Source organism: Pantherophis guttatus, chromosome 17 (assembly GCF_059756535.1).
Source record: "Pantherophis guttatus breed Tessera chromosome 17, ASM5975653v1, whole genome shotgun sequence".
In the NCBI taxonomy this organism is placed as follows: domain Eukaryota; kingdom Metazoa; phylum Chordata; class Lepidosauria; order Squamata; family Colubridae; genus Pantherophis; species Pantherophis guttatus.
The window spans coordinates 15858412-15882485 of NC_142079.1; the positions used below are offsets into that span (position 1 = coordinate 15858412).

The 24074-nt window shown below is 44.8% G+C and overlaps 2 protein-coding genes across 5 annotated transcripts in view; one reads left to right on the forward strand and one right to left on the reverse strand.

The window, feature by feature from the left end:
• Positions 1-8779, reverse strand: part of SPPL3 (signal peptide peptidase like 3) — an 85408-nt gene extending 76629 nt beyond the window's left edge. The window contains exon 1 of one of the 3 annotated variants that reach the window (XM_034438481.3): positions 8203-8779. In XM_034438481.3, the coding sequence (XP_034294372.1) occupies positions 8203-8225 (23 nt within the window). In that variant the 5' untranslated portion in view covers positions 8226-8779. Of the gene's footprint in view, positions 1-7567; positions 7819-8202 lie in introns of those variants that run through there. The other 2 variants (XM_087880611.1, XM_034438480.3) reach the window with 2 other exon arrangements.
• Positions 7864-24074, forward strand: part of HNF1A (HNF1 homeobox A) — a 42970-nt gene continuing 26759 nt past the window's right edge. Inside the window, exons 1-3 of one of the 2 annotated variants that reach the window (XM_034438484.3) lie at positions 7864-7941; positions 11701-11839; positions 20824-22153. In XM_034438484.3, the coding sequence (XP_034294375.2) occupies positions 21822-22153 (332 nt within the window). In that variant the 5' untranslated portion in view covers positions 7864-7941; positions 11701-11839; positions 20824-21821. Of the gene's footprint in view, positions 7942-11700; positions 11840-20823; positions 22154-24074 lie in introns of those variants that run through there. The other variant, XM_087880610.1, reaches the window with a different exon arrangement.

Below are 24074 nucleotides of genomic sequence, written 5' to 3' on the forward strand. Positions count from 1 at the left end.
CAGAGGGTATAGTACAGGGGTCTCCAAACTTGGGAACTTTAAGACTTGTGGACTTCAACTCCCAGAAATCCCCAGCCAGTTGTTAAAAAATAAATGTCATTGGTTGTTAAGCGAATGGAGTGCCAAATAAGGAAGATGGGGTGCCTCAGGGGAATGGAGGAGACCCTGGGAAGCCTGGCACAGGCCTCATACAAGTGTCTCTCCACTCAGGAGCTGAAAATCATCCCTGCCAAAATCCATGCAGTTTTAACCCCTAAGTGGAGAGATGCTGGCACTGGGCCTCTCTATCCCCTAAGGCACACCATGCCCCTTACCTCATCACACCACCTCTCAACTCAAGAATTAAAACCTCTGTTTGGATTTCAACTTCCTGTTGTTTCTGGAGGCTGGCTGAAAAAGTGAAGACTGGTCATCGAGTTACTTTTTCATCACCACCTTAACTGCAGATGATCACTAAACAACGATCCGGCAGTCACTGAATGAAACCTCTGTTTGCTCTAACTGCAATGGATGTCCTGCTAGAAAAACTGAGATTTCTGAGATTTACACAGGTAGTCCTTAAGTTAAGTTATGATCAGTGGCCTAGCAGCCATTCAAAATTGTGACTGACTTACCTGACGGATACTTACAATTTGGATTCCAATAGTTGTTCTCCCTCCAAAGTCACGTTCTGCACTTTAAGCCTTGACTACCAGGCCACAGATTAGGACCGTTTGCAGCATCCCACAGTCACCTCACAGTGATTTTGCTGAAAATTGGATTTACTTCTGATATATGATGAAACTGCCCATAGCAAATCACGGGTTCACTTAACAACTGTGGTGGTTGCTCTTCAACCCTGGTGTTCGCTTAATGACTGCCACAATCATCGTTATGACCAAAAAAGGTCATTATGACTCTCATGAGTATGACCATGATGGGCATACTTCATTACGGTCATAACCCGAGGACTACCTGTAAAACCGTCTCAGTCTGTCCTGATTCTTAACTGTCCTCAATATTCATTTACTTATTTATCAAACATGTGTAACCACTCGTCTCACCAAAACTGACTCTGAGTGGCATACAACAATGAAGTAAACCAACAGATACAAAAATATAAAGATCTCCATTATAATTAATGTATATATATACACACACCCTAAATGGAGAGAGGATCAGAATGGCCTTTTCAACAACAGAGCCATGTAAGCATGTCTCTGGCTCCCTGGGAACCCCAGGCATGAAAACATAACCAGATCTTGAGGGATTTCTGAAGTGGCAAAAGTGATGGAACTAATCTCATTTTGGGGGGAAGCAAATGTTGTGGTCCGCCAGCAGCCTGTAGAGCTGGCAGCTGAGTCGGACAGCGATGAGGCTGAGGAAGAACATGGGCCAGTCCTGGAGGCTGGGGAAGGCCCAGATAAGGGCTCTGCATCGGAGGCAGAGATGGGGCCAGGGCCATCGGAGAGTGGGGTGCAGACTCCAGAGCCTCCAGACACTGGTAGGAGTGAGGCAGAGGAACAGGAGGAGCCTGTTCCTAATGCACGTATGAGAAGAGCTGCCAGAAGGCAGGAGCAGCTCAAGCAAAGAGGACAACTCGGGAGTAGGGCCAAGAGATGATTGGCCCCTCCCATAAAGCTTAAAATAGACCAGCAACGGTGTTTGGGCTTTGCCGGAAAACAACATTGGAAAACAACATTGGTAGCTTCGTCTTCTTCATCTACATCTTACATTTATTTTTGTATCTGGGACTTCTGAATGTTTGCCAAGAAAGACCTTTGTCAGTTTGCCTAATTGGATCAAGGTTTGCAATAGGACTGAGGAATTTGTGTTGGGAGGAATTTGCTTTAATTTAGTTGAAAGACGCTGGGAATGAAGTAATTCCCAGCTGTTCAAAATAAAGTTTGTTTGTTTTTTTCACTGACTGATTTTCCTACTACTTACTTGGGCCTGGGTCACAACAGCATGTTCCAGGCGGCAGGTGCTCCTGGGACCCACCAAATGTAGGCAGAGGTCTTCTCTGCCAGATCTAATAAGATAAATTGATATGATCAAGGATGGAATATGGAAAGCACTCATCAATACCTATGAATTTTTTCAGCCGCCATGCTATGATGTACGCATGCACCCGTTTCAACTTAAGTCAATGCTGCCTCCCAACTTAATATACTCGGAACACAAAATGGAACATAAACCTTAAGTTGTAAAGTTCCAACTGGGCACTGAACAGTAATTACACATGAGCCTTATCTATAATAATGTACCAATAAAAATTCCAAGAAAAACTTCCGTGTTTTAAATCTGGCATTAACTCAAGGCTGAGTTGCTGTATATCAATAAGTGTCCAGAAACATTGGTTCCACTAGTCTGCCTGAATGGAGATATCCTCCCTCCGAAGGAATTGGTTTACAGTTTGGGAGCCCTCTTGGGAGTCATGTTAAAAGAGTCTTTTGCCCAGGTTCCTCAGGTGTGTCAGCAGTGACCCAATCTGCTTCTACCACTATCCAGCTGATTGCTTAATGTACACTGCATAAGGCAGCCCAGAATGGCATCTGATCCAAAAGGCAGCACTGGGATCACTGCAAGGTAAACTCTTTTCTAAAATCACTGCATTGGCCATCAGCAGAATTTGGGGTCCAAGTCAAAGTGTCATTATTACTACAGATCATAAAGCACCAGGATAGATTCAGCACCTCCTTGCCAGGATGGAAACTTCAGAAGGCCCACAATGACTCACCCCCTCAACAGAGATTGGTAGAAAAGTACCAGACAGCAGCCCTTCCTGTTGTGGCCCCCCACACTTCAGAAATCTCAACTCCCAAGTGATTACCGAGCCCCCCACCTCCATTGATCCTATTCCACTGAGCCTTTTACATTCATTTACAGAAACATTTGGGGGAGGTGTTTTAGTTTTTATAAAATGTTTTGTATTCTTTCATATCTGTACTCTGTTAATAATTTGCCCAGAATTCCAATTGTAAGTAAGTAAATAAATGTTTCATCTAAGCTATAGGTAATCCTTGACTTACAGCATTCATTTAGTGATTGTTATAAGTTACCACAGCATTGAAAAAAGTGACATGACCATTTTTTCACTTATGACCATTGAAACATTCCCATGGTCATGTGATCAAAAGTCAAATCTGACTCATATTTATGGACAGTTGCAGTGTCCTGGGGTCATGTGATCCCTTTTTGTGATCTCAATGGGAAACCCAGATTCACTTTATAACTGTGTTACTATGTTAACAACTGCAGTGATTCACTAAACAACTGTGGCAAGAAAGGTCGTAAAATGGGACAAAATTCACTTAACTGTCTTGCTTAGCAACAGAAATTTTGGGCTCAAATTTGATCATAAGTCAAGGACTACCTGTATTGCAGCTTAATACTGAGAGAAAATTGATGACATTCAGCTGCCCACGTTTGAATCTGCTTCTGTGGTCATTTTCAGTCACATAATAATTTTGACGCAATTGTAAAACAATGTACAAAAATGCAATGTTCATTTCAACAATGAAATGTCCACATTTAGCAAACACAAACAAAGTCTATTAAGTATAGATGATTTATATAAGAGCTATAGGTTTTCAGCAATCTAAAATCAAAATGACAAGTCCCCATTTTCTGATTTGGAAGCCAGTATTGTTGTAATGTGGATACAGTAAAAAAACAACAAAAGTAACAATATTCTACAAGGAAATGGGAGAAACTCAAAATCTGAACCTGAACACTGCAATATATGTCCACAGCCTCCAAATGCAATTTTTAATTAAAAGAGCAATTTGAACCACATTTTCCCTATCCAAAATGCCACATTAGTCCTACACTATAGCTTGGGAATTCTCACCTCTTGGATCAATTACATCACTATAAAATTCAGATTGCAGTCCTAAGCACATTGACACAAAAATTAAAGAAATTACTACATCATGTCAACTTCGTCTAATTTAGCATTCTAGATCACAGAGTGGTCAATCTGGTATTTAAGATCAGCTGGTCATGATTTTTGGAAACAGAACATAAAATAACATCAATAATAATTGGTTCTCTGTGACTTGATCCAGCCCCCTAAATCGGCCACAAGCTATCACATCAGGAATACAAGGGCTTCTACATTTTTAACCATGGATTCTGTAAACAGATCCTCCCTTTAAATATTGTTGAATTTCCCTATATTTAATTTTAATAGATAAACCTATGCTTTAATATTGCGAGGGGGAAAATGTATGCTCACATCTTCCATAATTTTACCTTTATCACATCTTATGTTTATTTATTTATTAGTCCAATTTATATGCCGCCCTTCTCCGTAGACTCAGGGCGGCTTACAATGCATTATAGCAATAGCCTGCATACTTTTATGTATATACCTGCTTATTAGGGCTTTTGCCCCCCCCCCCAAACGGTGTTGTTCTATACAAAGCTGGCTTATTGCCCCCGCAATCCAGGTTCTCAATTTACCTACCTCGAAAGGATGGAAGGCTGAGTCAACCTTGAGTCTGGTGAGATTTGAACTCGCACTAAGTGCAGGCAGCTGGCAGCTAAGTGCTAGCACTTAACAGCACTTAGTCCGCTGCAGCACCGAGGCTCTTCTAGGCCACTGTCTTTCTTCACTGGGAAGGTGTTTCAGCCCCTTTGTTGTGACTTTTCCTATTATACAATATTTATTTATTTATTATTTATTTATTATTTATTAATCAAATTTCTATACCGCCCTACTCCCGGAGGACTCAGGGTGGTGAACAGCCAAGATAAAATACAGATAATACAAATATTAAAAATCCCTTAAAATTATTAAATATTTTGGCCGAAACACAGATTAAAACACCCAATTTATAAAATCAAACGAATTAAAAATTTAAAAGAGGAGTTAGGCCAGGCCAGCCTGCTGAAATAAGAAAGTTTTGAGAGCACAACGAAACGTGCGCAGATCCGGGATCCTCCGTATCTCTGGAGGGAGCTCGTTCCAGATGGTAGGTGCCCCCACAGAGAAGGCTCTCCCCCTGGGGGCCGCCAGTCGACACTGTTTGGCCGACGGCACCCTGAGAAGCCCCTCTATGGGAGCGTACTGGGCGGTGAGAGGCTATTGGTAGCAGAACGCGGTCTTGTAGATACCCCGGTCCTCAGCCATGGAGCGCTCTAAAGGTGGTAACCAAAACCTTGAAGCGCGCCCGGAAGACCACCGGGAGCCAGCCAATATCCCACTTTTCAGGTATTATGGCGACCAGGGCTGCACATAACCTTCCAAGTGTGGTCCAATCATATTATAGTGGCTAGTTAAGTTTTGGTTCCTTTAAGAATTTATTGGTTTGAACTTAACTTTTTCACAGTACCCATAATACTCTGGCTAATAATGATTATGTCTGTCTTCAAGAAACTCTTCCTTGTCACTCATCACCAGTTTGAATTGTACACATGAGAAATTTTTGAGGAAAAATGTGCCAGATGCTTTTTGCAATTGCAAACCACATCTTTCATTATTCATCCCCTTTGGAGAGATCTTTTTGAAGTTCCCAGAGTCTTCTTTTGATTTTACAACTGATATCACTAGCAAACTGGCCAATTCTCTATTCAATTCTAAATCCAAATAAATTAAAAGCATCCGAATATTGTGTCCATTTTGAACATCTATGGCAGGACCTGCTCTTTTATTGTATGGTTTTAAGATTTTATGAGAGCTTTGGATGAGGGAGATCAACGAAAGCTTTTTGAAATATCAAATATACAATCTGTTGACTATAACCAGTCTACATGCTTGCTGACCTCTTTGTAGAAGCCATGTTGGTTCTTTAGAGCAAGCTTGTTCTTCTGTATGTATATTTAATTACTGCTTCTTCAATAATGCTTTTTATCATTTACTTAGAAAGGATATTATATGCCAGTCAATCCTGCCTCCTCCCTACATCCTTTTAAAACCTGGAGTTAATGATTTTCTAGTTTTCAGAAAAAGACATCAACTTTAAACAGAAATATTTCTGATAGAATAATTCTTTAAGAACTTCCAAGTGGATATTGTTGTGACTCAAGAATTTTTAAAAAAATCTATCAATTGAGAGCCGATTTGGGGTAATTGTGAAAACATCAGGCAGGAAACCAGGAGTCCATAATTCCTAGTCCTGCCTTGGGCACATTCTCTCAGCTCTAGGAAGGAGGCAATGGCAAATCACTTCTGAGAAAAACTTGCCAAGAAAACCACAGGGACTTGCCCAGGCAGTCTCCAAGAATCAGACACAATTGAATAGAAGAAGAAATGAGGGGACCTTGGTCCTTGAATCACCTGATGATGTTAGCTAGTTGGTAATGAAACATCTGCAAGAAAAGAAGTTCAGACTGTCCCAAGGACCCTTCGTTTCAACCCTGAGCTACAAATATTCTTTGTTGAAGAACAAATGTCCTTAGTTATCATGGGTGTCAGGACTGAAATCTCAATCAGGATGTTAGCAATAGGTCATTTTAACTGGCATGTTGGCCAAAACATAACATTTCAAGTCAAATATTTTTCTAAGTAATTAGTTATCTCAATTTAACCACAATTCACTCTAACAGTTATACTCAGGTCAATGGTATCACTGCCTCACAAACATCCAGCTTTGGAATTAAGCCTACATTCCACTAATTTTCAGCCATATGACATCAGTTTAATTTATTTATTTTTATCCCTTTATTTTTATCAATAACTAAGGCAGCAAACATACCTAACAATCTTTCCTCCGCCTATTTTCCCCACAACATCCCTGTGAGGCTGTTGGGCTTAGAGAGCAACTGGCCCCAAGTCACTAAGTTAGCTTTCATGCAACTCCCAATCTCCAGGTTTCTAGCCTTAGTGCCTTAACCACTAGACCAAAATGGCTCTAACCAAATAACTGATCCTAAGCTCACAAAAAGATCATCAAAGGAATATGAAAGGCCACCACTTAACACAATAGCCATCCAAGCTTTTATATTTACTGCTTTATGTGAGAATCTTATGTATGAAAACCAAATTCCCGACTATACTTAAAAACATGGTGTAATATTATGTCCATTCGAAGCCCACTAGATCTTAGCTGTTTTTACACACTACACTAAACAATATACCATCATTTACAAAGTACAATGCTTGGCTTTACAGGATCCAATAATGAAAATAGATACCTAGTGTTTTATCAGTTGTACCGTTTATCAAAATTTGATCTTTTAAAAGGAATATTCTAAATATTCTAAACCACTGGGAATTTGTTGGACTATAGTAGTCTGTAAAATTAGTAAATAAATAATAAAATTAAGCTACATTATGGCTTAGGGTGAACTGTAGTATGAATCATGCCTCTGTAAGAGTTCATCCTCAGAAGGCATTAACAGAAAGGACAGGGCTGCCTCTTCTTACAATTGCAGATTTCAGGGAAAACAGCCATTGTGAGACACGTGCAAAGCTGCAGCCCCCGTTATTCCCCAGACATCACAAGGTTGCCCCCACAACTAGACAAGTTGCTAGGAGCCCCCATCAGCATGACAATAGGAAAGCCAGGCTCTCTTAATCCCTTTCCCCTCGGAAAATGGCCTTCAGCTCCCACTCGCTTTTGGGTTCTCCACCCAAACAAACCTGTTCCTGGCAGGAGGCACCTCGGAGACTGCCATAAAAGGCGCGCCGAGAGCAAACGGCTGGAGCCAGGCAGCAGCCCGGTGCGATGTGCGTGCAGGTGGGATGCTCGGCTGCTCTAAGCCCCGAGCAGGGAGACGGTTGCAGCATCCCGGACGTTTCTCCGATGCCCGCCCAGCGGGGTTCCCAAGCCTGTCTGGCAACATGGCACACACACACACACAGGCGCCTCCTCCTCCTCCATCTTCCACCCCCCCCCGACTGAGCGCCCCCGAATCGGCTACTTTCTAGGCCAACCACAGGCCTCGAATCGGCCCCGCGGCTCGGTCTTTGGGGGAGAGGGAAGCGCTGGTGGCCGAGGACCGCTGCCCAGCCAGGTGGGCCCTCCAGGTGCGCTCCAGGCCCAGCCGAGCGCCGGGGGGGGAGGGGGAGGAGGGTCGCTCGGCCCCTTTTTCCTCAGGGGGACAAAAGCTCCCAAGGCCGGAGGCCCCCGGGTCGCCCCCCCCACCACCACCACCACAACCGGAGCGCGGCGCCTCGGCAGCTCGGGGCGGCCCGAGAAGGGAAGGCTGCGAGCGGGGGCTCGGCCAACGGGGCTCCCGGGGGCTGCGGGGAGGCCGGGGGTCGGCGGCGCTCACCAGGAGTAGGTCTGCTCCGCCATGGCGCCGGCCCTCCTCCTCCTCCTCCTCCTCGTCCTTCTCCTCCTCCTCCTCCCGCTGCCGCTCTCGGCTCCCTCCGCGTCTCGCGCTCAGCGGCGGCCCGGCTGCGGCTCCCGGCCCATCCTGGCGGCGATGGCGGCGGCGGCGGCGGCGGCGGGGGCTGGGAAGGCGGTCCCCGCCCAAGCGGAGGCGGCGAAGCCTCAGCGGCGGCCGCGCCGCACAAACCCAGCTGCGCTCCAGCGCCGGCGGGCGCGCCTCATAACCGAGCGGGAGGGCGGCGGCGGCGGCGGAGGGAGCGGATCGGGCCGGGCGAGCTCCTGAGGGGAGGCCGCTCGCTCGCTCGCTCGTTCTCGCGCGGAGGGGGCGGGGCTCGGCGGGCGCGGGGCGGGGCGGAGGCGCGTTGCCCGCGCACGCACTCACGCACGCAACCCGCGCGAGCCGGCGGCGCGTCACGTGGCCCAAACAGGCTCACGTGCCTCGGCGCAGCGCGTCGGGGAAGCCAGCGGCGCCTGGCGGCGAAAGGGACGAGCGAGATGACCCCGCCCACCCGGCTGCGCGTGCGCCCTGTGAGGAGCCGGCTTGGCGGCCTACTGCGCTTGCGTGGATTCTTGCAGGCCTGCCCGAGGGGAGCGTGTGGAAGTCGAGTTGGGCCCGTTGCCGGGCCGCCGATTGAGCTTCCCGGCGCGGGGAGCGCAGGGGTTCCGCTATCTCTCGCTTTTCGGACAGTAGAATCCCTCTGGAATCGTCCTTCCTATGTCCAAACAAAGCCAAACTGGCTGGGGAATTCTGGGAGTTGAAGTCCACTCCCTTCTGAGGAGAAATGCCGAACTCCAGAGGATGCCCAAAGGGGTTTTGGCCGTTTGGAGACAGGCCGGAGAGCTGAGGAAGACCCCGCCAGTCTCCCTTCGCCTTTCCCATTGACTGGCATGTTTTCCTCCCGTTCGGGCCCTGCAGTTGTCTTGGCAAGGCTTTTCAGAAGTGCTTTGCCATTGCCTCCTTCCGCGGGCGGAGAATGAGTGACTGGCCCAAAGTCTCCCAGCTGTGGTTAAGTGGGGACTAGAACTCGCAGCCTCCCGGTCTCTAGCCTGATGATGCCTTAAACTGGCTCTCATTTACTGGATTGAGACTAGCAAAATGTTAATGGAGTGCCCGGATTCGGCCTAAGGGGCAGTCGATGTGGAGAGCCCATTTGGCGCAATGATTAAGGCACCAAGCTAGAAACTGGGAGACGGTGAATTCTAGTCCTCCCTTAGGCACAAAGCCAACTGGGAGACCTTGGGCCAGTCGCTCCCTTGGCCCCAGGAAATAGGCAATGGCTCACAGCACTTTTGAAAAATATTTTCTTGATTAAATGTTTTTAACCATTGGTAAACCATTTATAACATCGCTGAGAGTTGGACAGTATATAAATTTATAAAATTATCCTAACATCAATGGCTCTGCATCAGGCTGGAAGGAAGTGTCAAATGGCATGCCACAGGGGACTGTTGTAGGTCTGCAATTTAATATATTAATTAATGACTTGGATGAGTTAGGAAATATGATTTATCTGGTTTGCAGATGAACCAGATATTTTCTTTTGAAGTCATCTTTGATTCATTAGAAGACAGTATCTAGTTTAAGCCTCAAGTACTGGTAATCTTTATTTGGTCAAGAACCAGCAACAAAATAGAGACATATAGAAAATAAGTTTAAGTTTCAGAGGATCTTGGGATGCTGGAAAAATAAATGGAAATCAGCAGGATGAATTCTAATAGGAGCAAATGCAAAATCCTACATTTGTATAGAAAAAAAAAAGGCATGGATAAAGCATGACTTATGGTCAACTGTACATATCAAAGGGAATGTGAATCAAAAATTTGATCCCAGGGAATAAATACAATCCCAGGCTGCATCAATTGGTATTGATACCTTCCAATCCATACAGGGGTTTAAAACCCAGTATATTTGTTCTTGATATTTCAGCCTGTTCGATAACAGAATAGCAGCAGTGCAGACCTGTGCATCATGCATCACACAAAATGCATCTCAGTCAGGAATTCTGTCAGAAGGACAGGCCCAGCCTGAGTGGTATCTAATCCAGGGATACAATCCAGTTTGGGATTATATTTATTTCCTGGGACCACACTTTTGACTCGCCTTCCCTTTGACATGTACAGCTGACCATAAGGTTCCATGCTATGTACAAGCCTTTATTTCAAGCTTCAAGTTCAAGCTAGACATCAGGCAGAACTTCCTGAAGGATCAAGCTGGAAGCCAATGGAAGCCCCTCCGCAGAAAGTGGTGAAATCTACTTTGCCGGGGGTCTTCGAGCAGAGGTTGCTGGTCTTAAGACCTGCCTGCTTTGCAAAACTTTGGGGTTTTGCTCATATTTGTTTGCATGGTTAGCCCCCAAGAGTTATGTTTGCAAGATTAGTGTCCATATAAATAACTAAATAAATTTGCCAAATATTTCAGTGAATCCTAGACCAGCTTGCTGAGACTAAATAACTTTTAAAGCATGTTCCAACTGCACAATTCACCCTTGAGCTCCCCAGTGCATAAACACAGCTTTGCTTATGTTGTTGCTGTTTGTGACGGAACAATTAACCAGTGGTATGCTTGCCTTCAGAAGTTGAAGAAGAGACTGGACAGCTATTTGTCTGAAATGATCTAGGGCAAACCTATGTCAAGGGTGCCAGAAGTGGCTTGCAGACCATCTTTCCAGGCACGCAAACCATCACCCGTTGCTCTTCCAGGGTCCAGCACGCCGGCCAGTTGGTCTTCACGCACACTGGAGTGCCGGAAAGCAGAAAAGCAGTCACCCAATGCGCATGTACATGCCAGGAAGATGATCTTCCGGTTTCCAGCTTGCGCCAGCTGCTCTTCCGGTTTCCAGCACGCACGTACACACTCCCGTTTCAGTACTTGGTGCCAAAAAAGTTCACCAACACTGGTCTGCTGCTTGAGCCAGGGGGTTGGACTAGAAGACCTCAAAGATCCCTTCCAACTATGTTATTGTATCTTCAATGTTCTAAATCAATTCCTTTCCAAATCCTAGCCAGGTTTTCTTTGCCTTCCTAAATCCCAATAAGGTTGGGGCAAGTCAGATCTTGAGGCTATTTCAGAGAATGGGGGCAGTGATAAATAAAAGACTGCCTTAACACATTGTAGCTAACATTCTTCAAAAGAGGGACCCTGGATGAAGTCCCTTCTGCAATCTAATAGCACAGGCCCACTTTAAAGGTGACAACCAACACCTTGAATTTTTCCCAGAGGCAAACAGGTAAGCATTGCAACTCTCAAAGCAGTTATGTTCCATGGACAAATCAAGACGTAGCCGGCTGCAGCTTCCAAGTGATCTTCTGTCAGGCCCAAAGCCAAGAATGATGATGATTCAGTGGTGATTCTTCCAAGCAGAGTTCTTTATTATTTTGTGTCTATAAATAAAATCTTGCCAGATTGAGGATTTTACTATCTCCTTCTTCTTCTTGTTAGTTGCGAAGTCGTGTCTGACCCATTGTGACCCCATGGACAATGTTCCTGCAAGCCTTCCTGTCCTCTACCATCCTCTGGAGTCAATTTAAGCTCACGCCTACTGCTTCAGTGTATCTACCACATATTCTAGGAAGAGTATGTAAGTATCTTAAATTTTTAATAGAATATTTTCTTTTGTCCTATAACTGTATAATTGTGAAAGCAGCAAGATTAAAAAGAATTAGAAAAGAAAAGAATTGCACAAATGAAAGGCCACTAGTAGGTTTACCCCTTTAATTTTAAATTGCACACTGTAAAAATATCTAATTTGTTGTCATGCTTAGAATTTGGACATCTATAAGCCAATAGATAGACTTAACATGTTTGAGAAAGACTGGGAAAAACTGATACTTTGCTATCAACTACCACCCTTATCCCATGGCACCCATGATGGGATCTCTTTGAACAGCTGAGCATGTCCCTCAACAGCCCCAAAATACATCCAGAGAAGTGCAGCCCTCAGCAGATGAAGACATGCTTGTATCTGGCGCAGAACATCTGTCTCCTTATGGTCCCATCCAGACATTCATCCCAGCCTGGGAGAACATATGCACCATGGGTCAAGGACATTCATGGTTTTTTTTTTTACAAAGAAAGTGGTCAATTGTCATCAGTTAAGCTGAACTGAAGAATGAAGGAAAATTGGATTCAGAATCCAGTAGCTGTGGTTGTTTTTAAAAGAATTTCATTTATATTATGCTTGTATAGTTAACAAAACAATATTTAATCTTAATGAAAAAATAAAGACTCTTGTATCTTTGTACAGGTAGCCTTTGACTTACAACCACAATTGAACCAAAAATTTCTATTGCTAAGCAAGACAATTAAGTGAATTTTGCCCCATTAATGACCCTTCTTGCCACATTTATTAAGTGAACCACTGCAGGTGTTAAGTTAGTAATATTGTTAAGTGAGTCTAATATCCTCATTGACTTTGCTTGTTAAAACGTTGCAAAAGGGATCACCTGATCCCAGACACTGCAACCATCATAAATATGAACCAGCTGCCAAGCATCCCAATATTTATCACGTGACAATAGACAATAGACCAATGCAATGGTTGTGTGAAAAATCGGTCATAAGTCACTTTTTTCAATGTTTATACTCTTGAATGGTCACTAAACAAATCATTGCAAGTTGAGAACTACCTGTATTCAAATGGTTGGTTTTGCCAACATTAAACCGTGAGCTGTGGCACAGTGGTTAGAATGCAGCACTGCAGGCTACTTCTGCTGATTGCTGATTGCTGGCTGCCAGCAGTTCAGCAGTTTAATTCTCATCGGATCAAGCTTGACTCAGCCTTCCATCCTCCTGAGGTGAGTAAAATGAGGACTCAGATTGTTGGGGGCAAGAGGCTGTCTCTGTAAACCGCTTAGAGAGGGCTGCAAAGCAGTATATAAGTCTAAGTGCTATTATTGCTATTGTTTTAAATATGTTTTGTGAACCTTGGTAGTACAGTGGTTTAATGCACCCTGTAATTAACACAGCTGCCTGCAATTTCTGCAGGTTCGAATCTTACCAGGCTCAAGGTTGACTCAGCCTTCCATCCTTTCTAAGGTAGGTTAAATGAGGACCCAGTTTGTGGGGGCAATAAGCTGACTTTGTATAAATATACAAAAGTATGAAGGCTATTGCTTAACGCATTGTAAGCTGCCCTGAGTCTCCAGAGAAGGGCGGCATATAAATCAAATTAAAAAAAAAAACAAGCCCTGAAGAGTCATATTGAACAATGCACCATATATGGCAGTTATGAACCCCAGAAAGCAGAAACTAGCACATGTTGTGGCTTCTTGCTATGTAGAATCCAGCTGCTGAGTTTAAGAAGGGTTGGCAACCTTATCACCTTTAAGATAGTGAACTTCAACTCCCAGAATTCCCTAGCAGCCATACTGACTGGGAAATTCTGAAGTTCACCCATCTTAAAGTTGCCAAGGTTGAGAAATACTGGGTCAGAGTGACAGAGGAAGTCTTGCTAGTTACATTTTGCAATCCTGAGAATTTGCACACACTCAACACCCACTGGAACTCTGCAGCAGAGAACTGGACCTGGGGCTTCCAACTGGTCTTGCAGTCCTTCACAGCGTTTAACATGAAAGAAAGGAACAAATTTGCCAGGAGGATTAGCAGAGATGCTATCCTTTGGGGAGGCGTCCAGCAAGGAGCAAATAGCTTGGCAGCATTTAAGTAAATGAGGCAATTCCATTCATTATGCTTATGATAATAACAGTAATTACATCATTAACCTTTTTAGCAACTTTCCCAGGAGAGTTAAAATGTTCTGTAATGTATAGACATCATAATGATATGGTGGCTTTAGGCTGCAGTCTTCAAACCACTTTCTCTCAAGTAGTCTAATAGGGTCCCCTGGGTACATTTCGAGAGGAGGAGATGGGAGGGGGAGGGGGGAATCGGCTTCTTTGGGTTAGAAATGGGTCTGGTTGCTGAGAAAAAGGACCAAGAGTTGGCACGGAACCACCCAAGGCCCCACGGAGTGAGGGGGAGAGCCCTGGGTGGGGGCATGTTTGCAACATGCTTGCAGGATTCCACATGCCGCCTGAGTCTGAGAAGGCGAGAAGAATCTCCGTTCTCTTGCAAGATCTTGTGTCAGTCCTGGGAACAGATGGAGACAGCGTCTTTCCTCCACCTGCATCTCGGAGTAGGTGGGGCCTCGTGTTCGGTTTGGGCGGTGAGGAGCAAGGAGCTTCTCTGCATTCAACAAGGACAGAAAAGGTCAGGGAAGAACCTTGTATCTCTGCTACTAGTTCCCAACTTTTGTGCAAGCCTACTGGCTGCCCTCATCAAGAAGAAAAACATTCTGCCTTCTTTTCTTTTTCTTTTTCTTTTTTTTTTTTACAAAGCAGAAGATTCTACCTAAAATAAATAGGCAAATGCTTGGTTATTTTCCCCAATGGCGCTCATAGATAGCAACAGAACCAATAGAGTCATGTTAGCTTCAAAGAGAATAGATAGAAGATAGAATTCTTTATTGGCCAAGTGTGATCTTTGGTGCATACACTCTCAGCGTACATAAAAAGAAAAGATACATTCATCAAGAATCATAAGTACAACACTTAATGATAGTCATAGGGTACAAATAAGCAATCGAATCATACTAGGAAACAATATCAATATAAATCGTAAGGATACAAGCAACAAAGTTACAATCATGCAGTCATAAGTGGGAGGAGATGGGTGATAGGAACGATGAGAAGATTAATAGTAATAATGCAGACAGTGAATAGTTTGACAGAATTGAGGGAATTATTTGTTTAGCAGAGTGATGGCATTCGGGAAAAAACTGTTCTTGTGTCTAGTTGTCTAGTTGAAAATATTTTCACAGCCCTCTTTTTGACTCATACTCGTGTATCGAATAAATACAATTAATAAGAAATCACTTGTTTAGTCCAATACAGACCTATAACATTTCCAAATGTAAACAATAAAAAAGATTAAAAGTGAAATGCCCTAAATCAGAGAAAAGGGAAAGTTTAATTTTCCACCAGATCAATAGTGATGTGAACTCTGGTAATTGAAATCCGCACATCTTAAAATTGCCAAGGTTGAGAAACATTGATCTAGACCCGTGATGGTGAACCTATGGCACGCATGCCACACATGGCATGCAGCGCCCTCTCTCATGGCACATGAGCCATCGCCCCAGTTCAGCTCCGCTGCGCATGCGCATGTGCATGTGCCTCCCACCAGCCAGCTGGTCTTTGGGTCTCTGCCACGCATGGGGAGATGGGAGACGTGCGGGCTTGCACGTGCATGCGCAGGGCGCATGTGTGGGGTGTGTGCATGCACAGGGCAAGTGTGTGGGGCCATATGTGCATCCATGGGAGCATACAGGGAAGCATGCAGGGGGCCACGCGTGCATGCGTGGGGGGCCAGGTGCGCACTTACATTGCATTTTTGAGGTTTGGGCGTGCGCGTGCGCATTCACACATACAGGTGCATACGTTTTGGGCACTCGGTCCAGAAAAGATTAGCCATCACTGATCTAGATGAAGGGCAAGTACAGGGTAGTACAGGGGTTTAAGGCACCCTGTTATTAAGCTTATTAAGACCAGCTGCCTGCAATTACTGCAGGGTTCGAATCTCGCCAAGGCTCAAGGTTGACTCAGCCTTCCATCCTTTCTAAGGTAGGTGAAATGAGGACCCAGTTTGTGGGGGCAATAAGCTGACTTTGTATAAATATACAAAAGGATGAAGGCTATTGCTTAACGCACTGTAAGCCACCCTGAGTCTTCGGAGAAGGGCGGCATATAAATCAAATTAAAAAAAAAAAATTCTCTTATTGTCTGTAAAGTGACATTTGCTACCTCCAGAAAATTTTGTGCCCCCCATCGTGATTGAATCTGTTCTCATATGTTTTGAGCAAGAAACACAGATCTGGGATGAAAGCCATCCACTTTTTCAACAAAGGAAAGAAAGAGAGGGACAGAGAAGAAATAGGGAGGGAGGGAGGAGGAAAAGATAATTGATTTAAAATGAGTTCCATCTTTTTTTTTTACAAATATCTTTATTTCATAAATATTAAAATACAAACTAAGATAGGATAGGAATAACGGGACAGATTAAAAGGTAACAAAAAATCCCATCAAATAAATATAAAAGTGACCTTTTTTTTTCATATAAAAAGTATAATACAATAACCTCTCTAAATGAAAAATCAATATTTAAACTATCTTAAAATACTAATAGTTAACATTCTTGTGAAACACAATTTGACATTTGAATTAAAGTCCATTGTCTGATAATGATACTGCAGCATGTTATTTTATAGACCTTAAACAGAAAGTATCATCTGTTTTGGAGATATTTCAAATTCAGAGGCAGCTCTTGAATATTGTTTTCTTTAAGTTTTATATGTATAAAACTTCAGCAGAAGGAAAATATGCCCCCGTTGCACTTCTGAAGTGGAATTTGCAGGAGCCAAAGGAACCTTTCAATTCCTTTGATGGAATCAGCAGAAGCTTACAAAGGGTGTATTGCTTTGTTGGGGCACAGACCCTGACCCCACTTCAGATTTTCTTTCCAGTGAACAGACACTTCTTTTATATCCCCTTTGCCCATCAAGCTACTCAGCAGCCCTAAAAAGAGAAGGAAAAAATCCAGCAGTCAATACAGGTACCATAAGGTAGAAATTGAACTGTGGGTCCCACAGCCAAGGCAGTCCTAGGTTGCATCACCAGGGGGATTTAAGTTTTAAAATCATGTGAAGTGTTAGTATTGCTTTACACTGCACTGGTGAAGCTACACTTGGAGAACTGCATCTAGTTTTGGTCATCATCATATAGAAAAGTTGCTGAGGCCCTAAAAGCAATGCACAAACTATGCGCATAACTAGGGAACTAGAGGATAAAGATAAAACTTAGGATGAACAGTTGCCAGAACCGAGTATGTCTACTCTGGAGGACTAGGGGACATGATAGCTGTCTTCCAGAACTTGAGAGGCTATCACAAAGAAGAGGGGATTGATATGATATGCTGTCGTATCACTAGGGGTGTTATGATAGAAATGTTCCAATATTTGAGAGGCTGCCACAAAGAAGAGGGGGTCAACCTATTCCCCAAAGACCATGAAGGCAGGACAAGAAGTAACAGATGAAACTTAAGAGAGATCCAATCTAGAACTAAAGAGAAATTTCTTGATAGTTAGAACATTTCATTAGTGGAACGACTTGTCTCCAGAAGTTGTGGGTGCTCCAACACTGGAGACTTTCAAGAAGAGACTAGACAACCATTTGACCAGGATGGTATAAAGTCACCTGTCATGAGCAGGGAGTTGGACTAGAAGACCTCTGAGGTCCTTTCCAGGCCTATAATTCTATGTTCTGTGACTCCCCAAGATGCTTAGTTCTTTCCTAGTGACAATTTGGCCTCTTCGGGGATTCCTTCTGCAGCCTCCAAAGGCAGCCTCCAACTAAGCATGATAACAGATATTACAGAATAAAAGAATAAAAGTTGGAAGGGAAGTCTTCTAGTCCAACGCCCTGGTCAAGCAGCAGATCTTATACCTTTTCCAACAAATAAGAGCAATTTGGAAGTAGAGTTGGGGGTTCCTTGGACCTGTTCAAGTGGAAGCTGGATAGCCATCAATCTGAGGGTGCCAACTGGACACCCAGGAAAAACTGTCTCATTCTGCCTTAATGCTTCTCTCTCCAGAATTTCTTCTACTTTCTTTTTCTTCTCTCTTAATGGCTAGCCTGTAGAGTCCCTGTGCCTTGTGCTTTGCTCTGTCTCTATACTTCTTTCTTTTCTGCACCATCCATTCCCTTTGAGAGACAAAGGCCTGTTTTTCATCAGCTGCTTTATCTGCTTGTCGGTAGCTGCAGAGCCTCCAAAATGGAGCGCTGCCTGCATTCTCCTCCCACACCTGTGTCAAGGTTGCAGCTTTATTGGCAACTCTGCCCTGCTGACGCTGAGGGAAAGCTCAGATGAAGGGGAGGAAGGGGGTGCAGGGGCCTGCCATTTTTCTAATTAGCTTGTTCTTTCACAAACCTGCAGGACTTCAAAATGCTAAGGTGTCAGTTGCAAGATAGTTATGGCTTAACTCCTCCATCCAGTCACAGCTATGCCCACTAAGTTGGAGGTGCATCATTGTATAAGATTGACATAATGGTTATCATTACAAGTAGTCAGATTAACAAAGTTGGAAGGGATTGGAGGCCATCTACTCCACCCCCCTGCTCAAGCCATTCTGGATAAATGGCTGTCCAATCTCTTCTTAAAGACCCCCAGTGATGGAGCACTCACAATTTCTGGAGGCAACTTCTATTCCACTGGTTGATTGTCCTCACTGTTAGGAAGTTTCCCCTTAGTTCTAGGTTGCTTCTCTCCTTGATTGGTTTCCATCCATCGCTTGTTGTCCTGCCTTCTGGTCCTTTGGAGAATAGATTGACCCCCTCTTCTTTGTGGCAGCCCCTCAAATATTGGAACACTGCCATAAGTTCTCGACTTATAACCATTCGTTTAGTGACTGTTCAATTTGGATGCTTGGCAACTGGCATGCATTTATGACAGTTGTATTATCCTGGGGAGGTCACGTGATCAGCATTTAGAACCCTCCCAACTGGCTTCTGACAAGCAAAGTCAATGGGGAAAGCCAGATTCCCTTAAGGGCAAAACAGTGGCAAAAAAAGGTTGTAAAATGAGGCACAACTCACTTAACAACTGCCTTGCTTAGCATCAGAAATGTTGAGCTCAGTTGTGGTCACAAGTCTGGGACTAAACAGTGTCTTTAAGATGATCTCAAGCTAAGGTTGCCAAAGGCCACGCATCATTGGCAAGAAGGCAGAAAGACCAAAACGTGTCCCAGGCAGCCGCCTTCTCCCAGTGTCACCTTTGTGGTCCCTTCCCTCCCTTTTTGACCCTCATATTGGTAGATTTTAGGATTATCGTATTTTCACTTTATGAAGAAAGGACCATGCATTGCATACTGTGATACACAAAATCCAGTTACTTGTGGTTTTCTGCAACAGGGAAACAGCAGGTGGCTCCTGAATTCAGTTCTTGTTGGTTGTTTTCATCACGAGGTTTCAAACTCAAAAATATCCGTCTAAAAGTCACTGCCTAAATCAGAGGTGTCCAACCTTAGCTTTGCTGGCTGGGGGATTCTGGGAGTTGAAGTCCACAAATCTTAATGTTGCCAAGGTTGGACATTCCTGGCCTAACCCAATGTTGAATTCTTTCTTAAAACATCTCTCCAGCGAATCCCAAGAATCAGCTCTCAAGTGGGACACTACCAGGGGTGGGTTTCACTTACCTTTGCTACCGGTTCGCTCACGTGCACCACATCTGCACATGCGCAGAAGCTTCTGCGCATGCGCAGATCGTATTTGATGACGTCTGGGCAGGTGGGCGGAGCCTCCCACTGCTGCTACCGGTTCACCCAAACTGGGGCGAACCAGTAGCAGCCCACCACTGGACACTACTCTGGAGCTCATGGCCAACAGACCTTTTTATAGGCCTGTTGGCCACTCCCCTCCTCCCTGTACCAATCAGAAGGCAGCCTTGGCCATGCCCTCTAACCAAAATTTACATCCTGCCCCATATAAGCTTCCTGGTGGCCATTATGATTAGCGTGGGTGGATGTGACTGCATATCTGGAGCTTGGCCACCAGCCTGCATTTACAAGAGTTTGGGGTGTCCCATGGTCACATGACCACATTTTACAACATTTTTGCTGAAAACAGGCATTTATTTCTGGTTTTCAGCAATTGTTTCCATGGGGAACAATGGGTTTGTTTTATGACCATGGGGTTCCCTTTATGACCGCTGCAAAAAAGATTGTAAAAATGGGTCCAATCATATAGTGACTTGCTTTATTACCATTATGAGTTACAAGGACTAGGGTTGACATGATAGCAGTGTTCCAATATTTGAGGGGCTGCCACGAAGAGGGAGTCAATTTATTTCCCAAAGCACAAGAAAGCAAGACAAGAAGCAACTATGGAGAGAAGCAACCTAGAACAAAGTAGAAATTTCCTGATACTGAGAATGATTAATCAGTGGAATGACTTGCCTTCAGAAGTTGTGCTCCATCACTCAAGAAGAGACTGAACAACCATCAGTCTGAAATGGTAGAGTCTCCTGCTTGAGCAGGGAGTTGGACTAGAAGACCTCCAAGGTCCCTTCCAATTCTGTTATTCTGGTCAGGCTCTGTTACAGACATAACTCAAGGACTACCTTGTAAATAAAATAACTTTTATTTATTGTTTTCTTTTTCTTTTTTAGTGAGTGGAGGCGGCTTATCAGTAAAATATCACTTTAACCACTGCAAAGCCAAATGCCTCTATCAACTGATTGTTGCACAATTAATTGGTTAACAATCGTAATCGTAACATTCATTCTGAGCCTTTACAAAGCCATTGTATAGATGCTTAGTAAGAGAAACTAGATCAAAAGAAAAACACAATTATTACGAAATTCCAGCCAATAATATTAGTTCACAAGTTAATGATCAACCAGTAAAACCAATATTTTGAACTAAAACAACTCAAACATATCTTCTTACTAGCTTTCAAGGTGCCTTAGGACTATGTAATTTGTTTGTTGTTGTTGTTGTTGTTTTATCTCTAGGTTGTTTTTGAGGACAGTAAGAGCACAATTATGCAATTCCATCTGCCACATTTTGTGAGGGAAAAAAGTAGCTCAGAGCTGGAATGGAAAGAACGTGATTTTTCTATGACCCACGATAGAACTGGAATGAAGCAGGATCCACGTTTCTATTGGGTGCCTTCCTTTCACCCTCTTCCCTTATGCTTGGGGTTAAAGTTGTTTCTTTCCCTTCCCTACAAGAGGAAGCAGGGATGCTCCGGCTGAAGTTTGGTTGCCAAAGAAGGAAACAGACCAGCAAGGTCTGGGAAGCAGCCTTTAGCTCAAGGCAGAAGGTCCCATGACGAGGCAACCAAGAAAGTCACACCAAGCAGGCAGCAGAGCATGGGACATACTCCCTGTTGTGCTTCATCTCAATGCCTGCCCTGCAACAGGGCCATCCATGCCGGAGATGGCTCTCCATTAACCTAGAGGAGAGGGAGGGGAGCCCATCTGAGATATCAGTCTTCCATGGAGCTACTTAGATGAGGTCCCTCAACCTCCCGCCTTGATTGGAAGCTCCTTTTCCCACAAATGCAAGAGGATCTTGGTGTGGGGTCCTTGTCCTCGTCCCTGGCCCTTCTCTCCATAAGCCTTCCTCCTCTCTCTTCCTCTCCCCCATTTTCGCTCTCCCTCCCTCCCTCCTAACGCACTTTGTGAACTGCTGTTGCAATGCCGAAGTCCAAAGTTCAGCTACTTGCCTAAGCACACAGATAAATATGAACCTTGGAGAATTTGCATTGCTCCAATGTAAACAGAAAGGCGAGGGTCCCTTTATCAGGACTGGCTCAGGACAGTGGTGGGGGGCCTAAGGCAGCCTTTTCTCTTTTTTTGGTCTTGGGGAAATTGGGGGTGGGGGTGCCAAAAGAAGATCTGCGGCCATTTCTACTCCGCTGACGGCTGGATGGCTGACTTTGGAAACATGATGTAGCCCCAAAAGGCGTTGAACGCGCAAGTTCCAGGCAAGGAGGACAGCTGGGACCATGGTCTCCAAACTGACCCATCTTCAGGTGGAGCTGCTGGGAGCCCTGCTGGAATCGGGGCTCAGCAAGGAGACCCTGATCAAGGCTCTGGCGGAGTCCGAATTGCACCACAGGGACAACCAGCAGCTCGGTGGAGCCCTCCAAGTGGATAAGGGGGAGCCTTGTAGCGAGATGATCCCGCATCTCCCCAATGGAATGGGGGAGTCCAGGATGTCAGAGGAGGAGACCTCAGACGATGGGGAAGACTTCACTCCTCCAATCATGAAGGAACTGGAAAACCTGAGCCCAGAAGAAGCTGCTCACCAGAAAGCCGTGGTGGAGAGATTATTACAGTAAGAGCACGCCTGCCTCTAGTTTCCTCCTCGCCCTTCTCTCTCCCTTCGTCCATGGCTCTGTCTTCTTCCTCCTTCACTTTGGGACCCCTTTCCCCAATAGGATCCCTCGGAAGGAGGCATTGGCTGGGGAGGATGGAAGATGCAGTCCAATGTGTATGGAGAGGGGCCTGGTGAGAGAAAGATGACCCCAGGAGTGGTTTAGGGATCCCAACTAACCTAAACTTCAGAGGTTTATCCCAAGGCTGGCAATGAGATCCAGGCTGACAATCCTGAAAGAGGGTGGAGGGACAGTGGACATTTCAGGCACATCTGGGAGGGAAAAAATCCTTTCTCGGTCAAAGCAGAAAACAACCTTCCACATTCTGTTTTTTGAGGGGCCCATTTCAAATATTGCTCGGAGGAATCGGCGTGCAGGAACCCCATAGAACCAAACGGGGAACAAGCTGTTTATGAAGGTCGGGTGCTGTGAAGAACTGTGTTGATGGCAGAAGTACCTTCCACCTGTATTAATTGTAACCCATGGCACACGATGAAGCGAGTTGCACAAACACAACTTACAAAGTACAGTGTTACTCCGTACCTAACCAGCTTAACAACGGGTAGTTGAATCCTTGGAGGGAGAATAATTCTATACGATTAATTCAAGTCTTTGCATGAGGCCCCTCTATTCTTGGGCAACGCGTTTTGGGGAACACGTTTTTGCTGCCTGACATTAGCTCTGTGACTGCTCTCCCCCCCCCACACCCCCAGTCATGACTCCTGACAGTTTCTGTACAGGATGGAAGACCCCCCCCCCCACCATGTGTCTTCCCCACCTTTCGTTTCTTTCATTATCCTGGATCTTACTGCAGGGGCTGTTTTATGACTCTGTTTTACGCTGTTTTTTTAGTTCTTTCCTAAAGGGTTCAGGACGTTGCTAAAAAGTGGGTCATAGATCTGTCTGAATAAAAAGTGAGGAGTCTCGCACTAAGCATTTAATGAAAGGCTCCCCTGGAAAATGAAGCCCACATGAGCCCCTCCAGATCTGTTGAGAGCAGCCATCCCTTTCCACCTTGGGGGTGGGGGAGATGAGTGCAAATGCAGACGCCCATCTTTCAGAAGGAATAGAGAGATTGCAGGGGTCGAGAAGCTCTTCTGCCCTAGAGATTGAGGGGGCTCCCCTCCCTAGTAAAGGACAAGCATGCCCTAGATGGGATCCTTACCTGTGGGGTGAAGCAGACAAGCTTCTGGGCTTCTTCCTCCTCTTCTTCCTCTGTTGCAGCTAGGGAGACCTTCCCCACTCATCTCCCTTCGCTAATTCCCCTTCTGGGGTTCAGCTTCCAAGCTACCTGCCCTTCAGATGACCCCTTCTTCTCATCCCCCAAGTCGCCCTGACTCTGCGTGGAGATCTAGGGTCAGCTTGGTTTCCAACGTTTCAGGACTGGACTGGTTACTAATTATCCAGTGGCTTTATTATTTCTCTTTTGTCTTATACATTTATAAACGAAAAGGCTCAGATAAGCCTTTTGATCATTAACTTCTGATGATTTATCAGGTGTCTCTTCTTAGAGGAAAGCGCAGAAGCCAGAGAACACCTGTCCTGCAAGGGGTCCTGGGAAACCAGCAGGGCGGAAGGGGAGAGGGAGGGCAGTAGGGGTCTCTGCCTGGGTCAGCACTAGAAGATGTTCATATATAGAATACTTATCCCATTCTCGTGAGCTGACGTATTTTAAAACATAACCTATAACTAACTTTTGAATTCCTCATACCTTACAAAATTGATCCTCGACTTACAACCGTTTGTTTAGTGACCTTTCAAAGTTGCAGCGGCACTGAAAAAAGTGACTTATGATCATTTTTCACATTTACGACCATTGCAGCATCCCCCTGGTCATGTGATCAAAATTCGGATGCTTTGCAACTGACTCATGTTTATGAC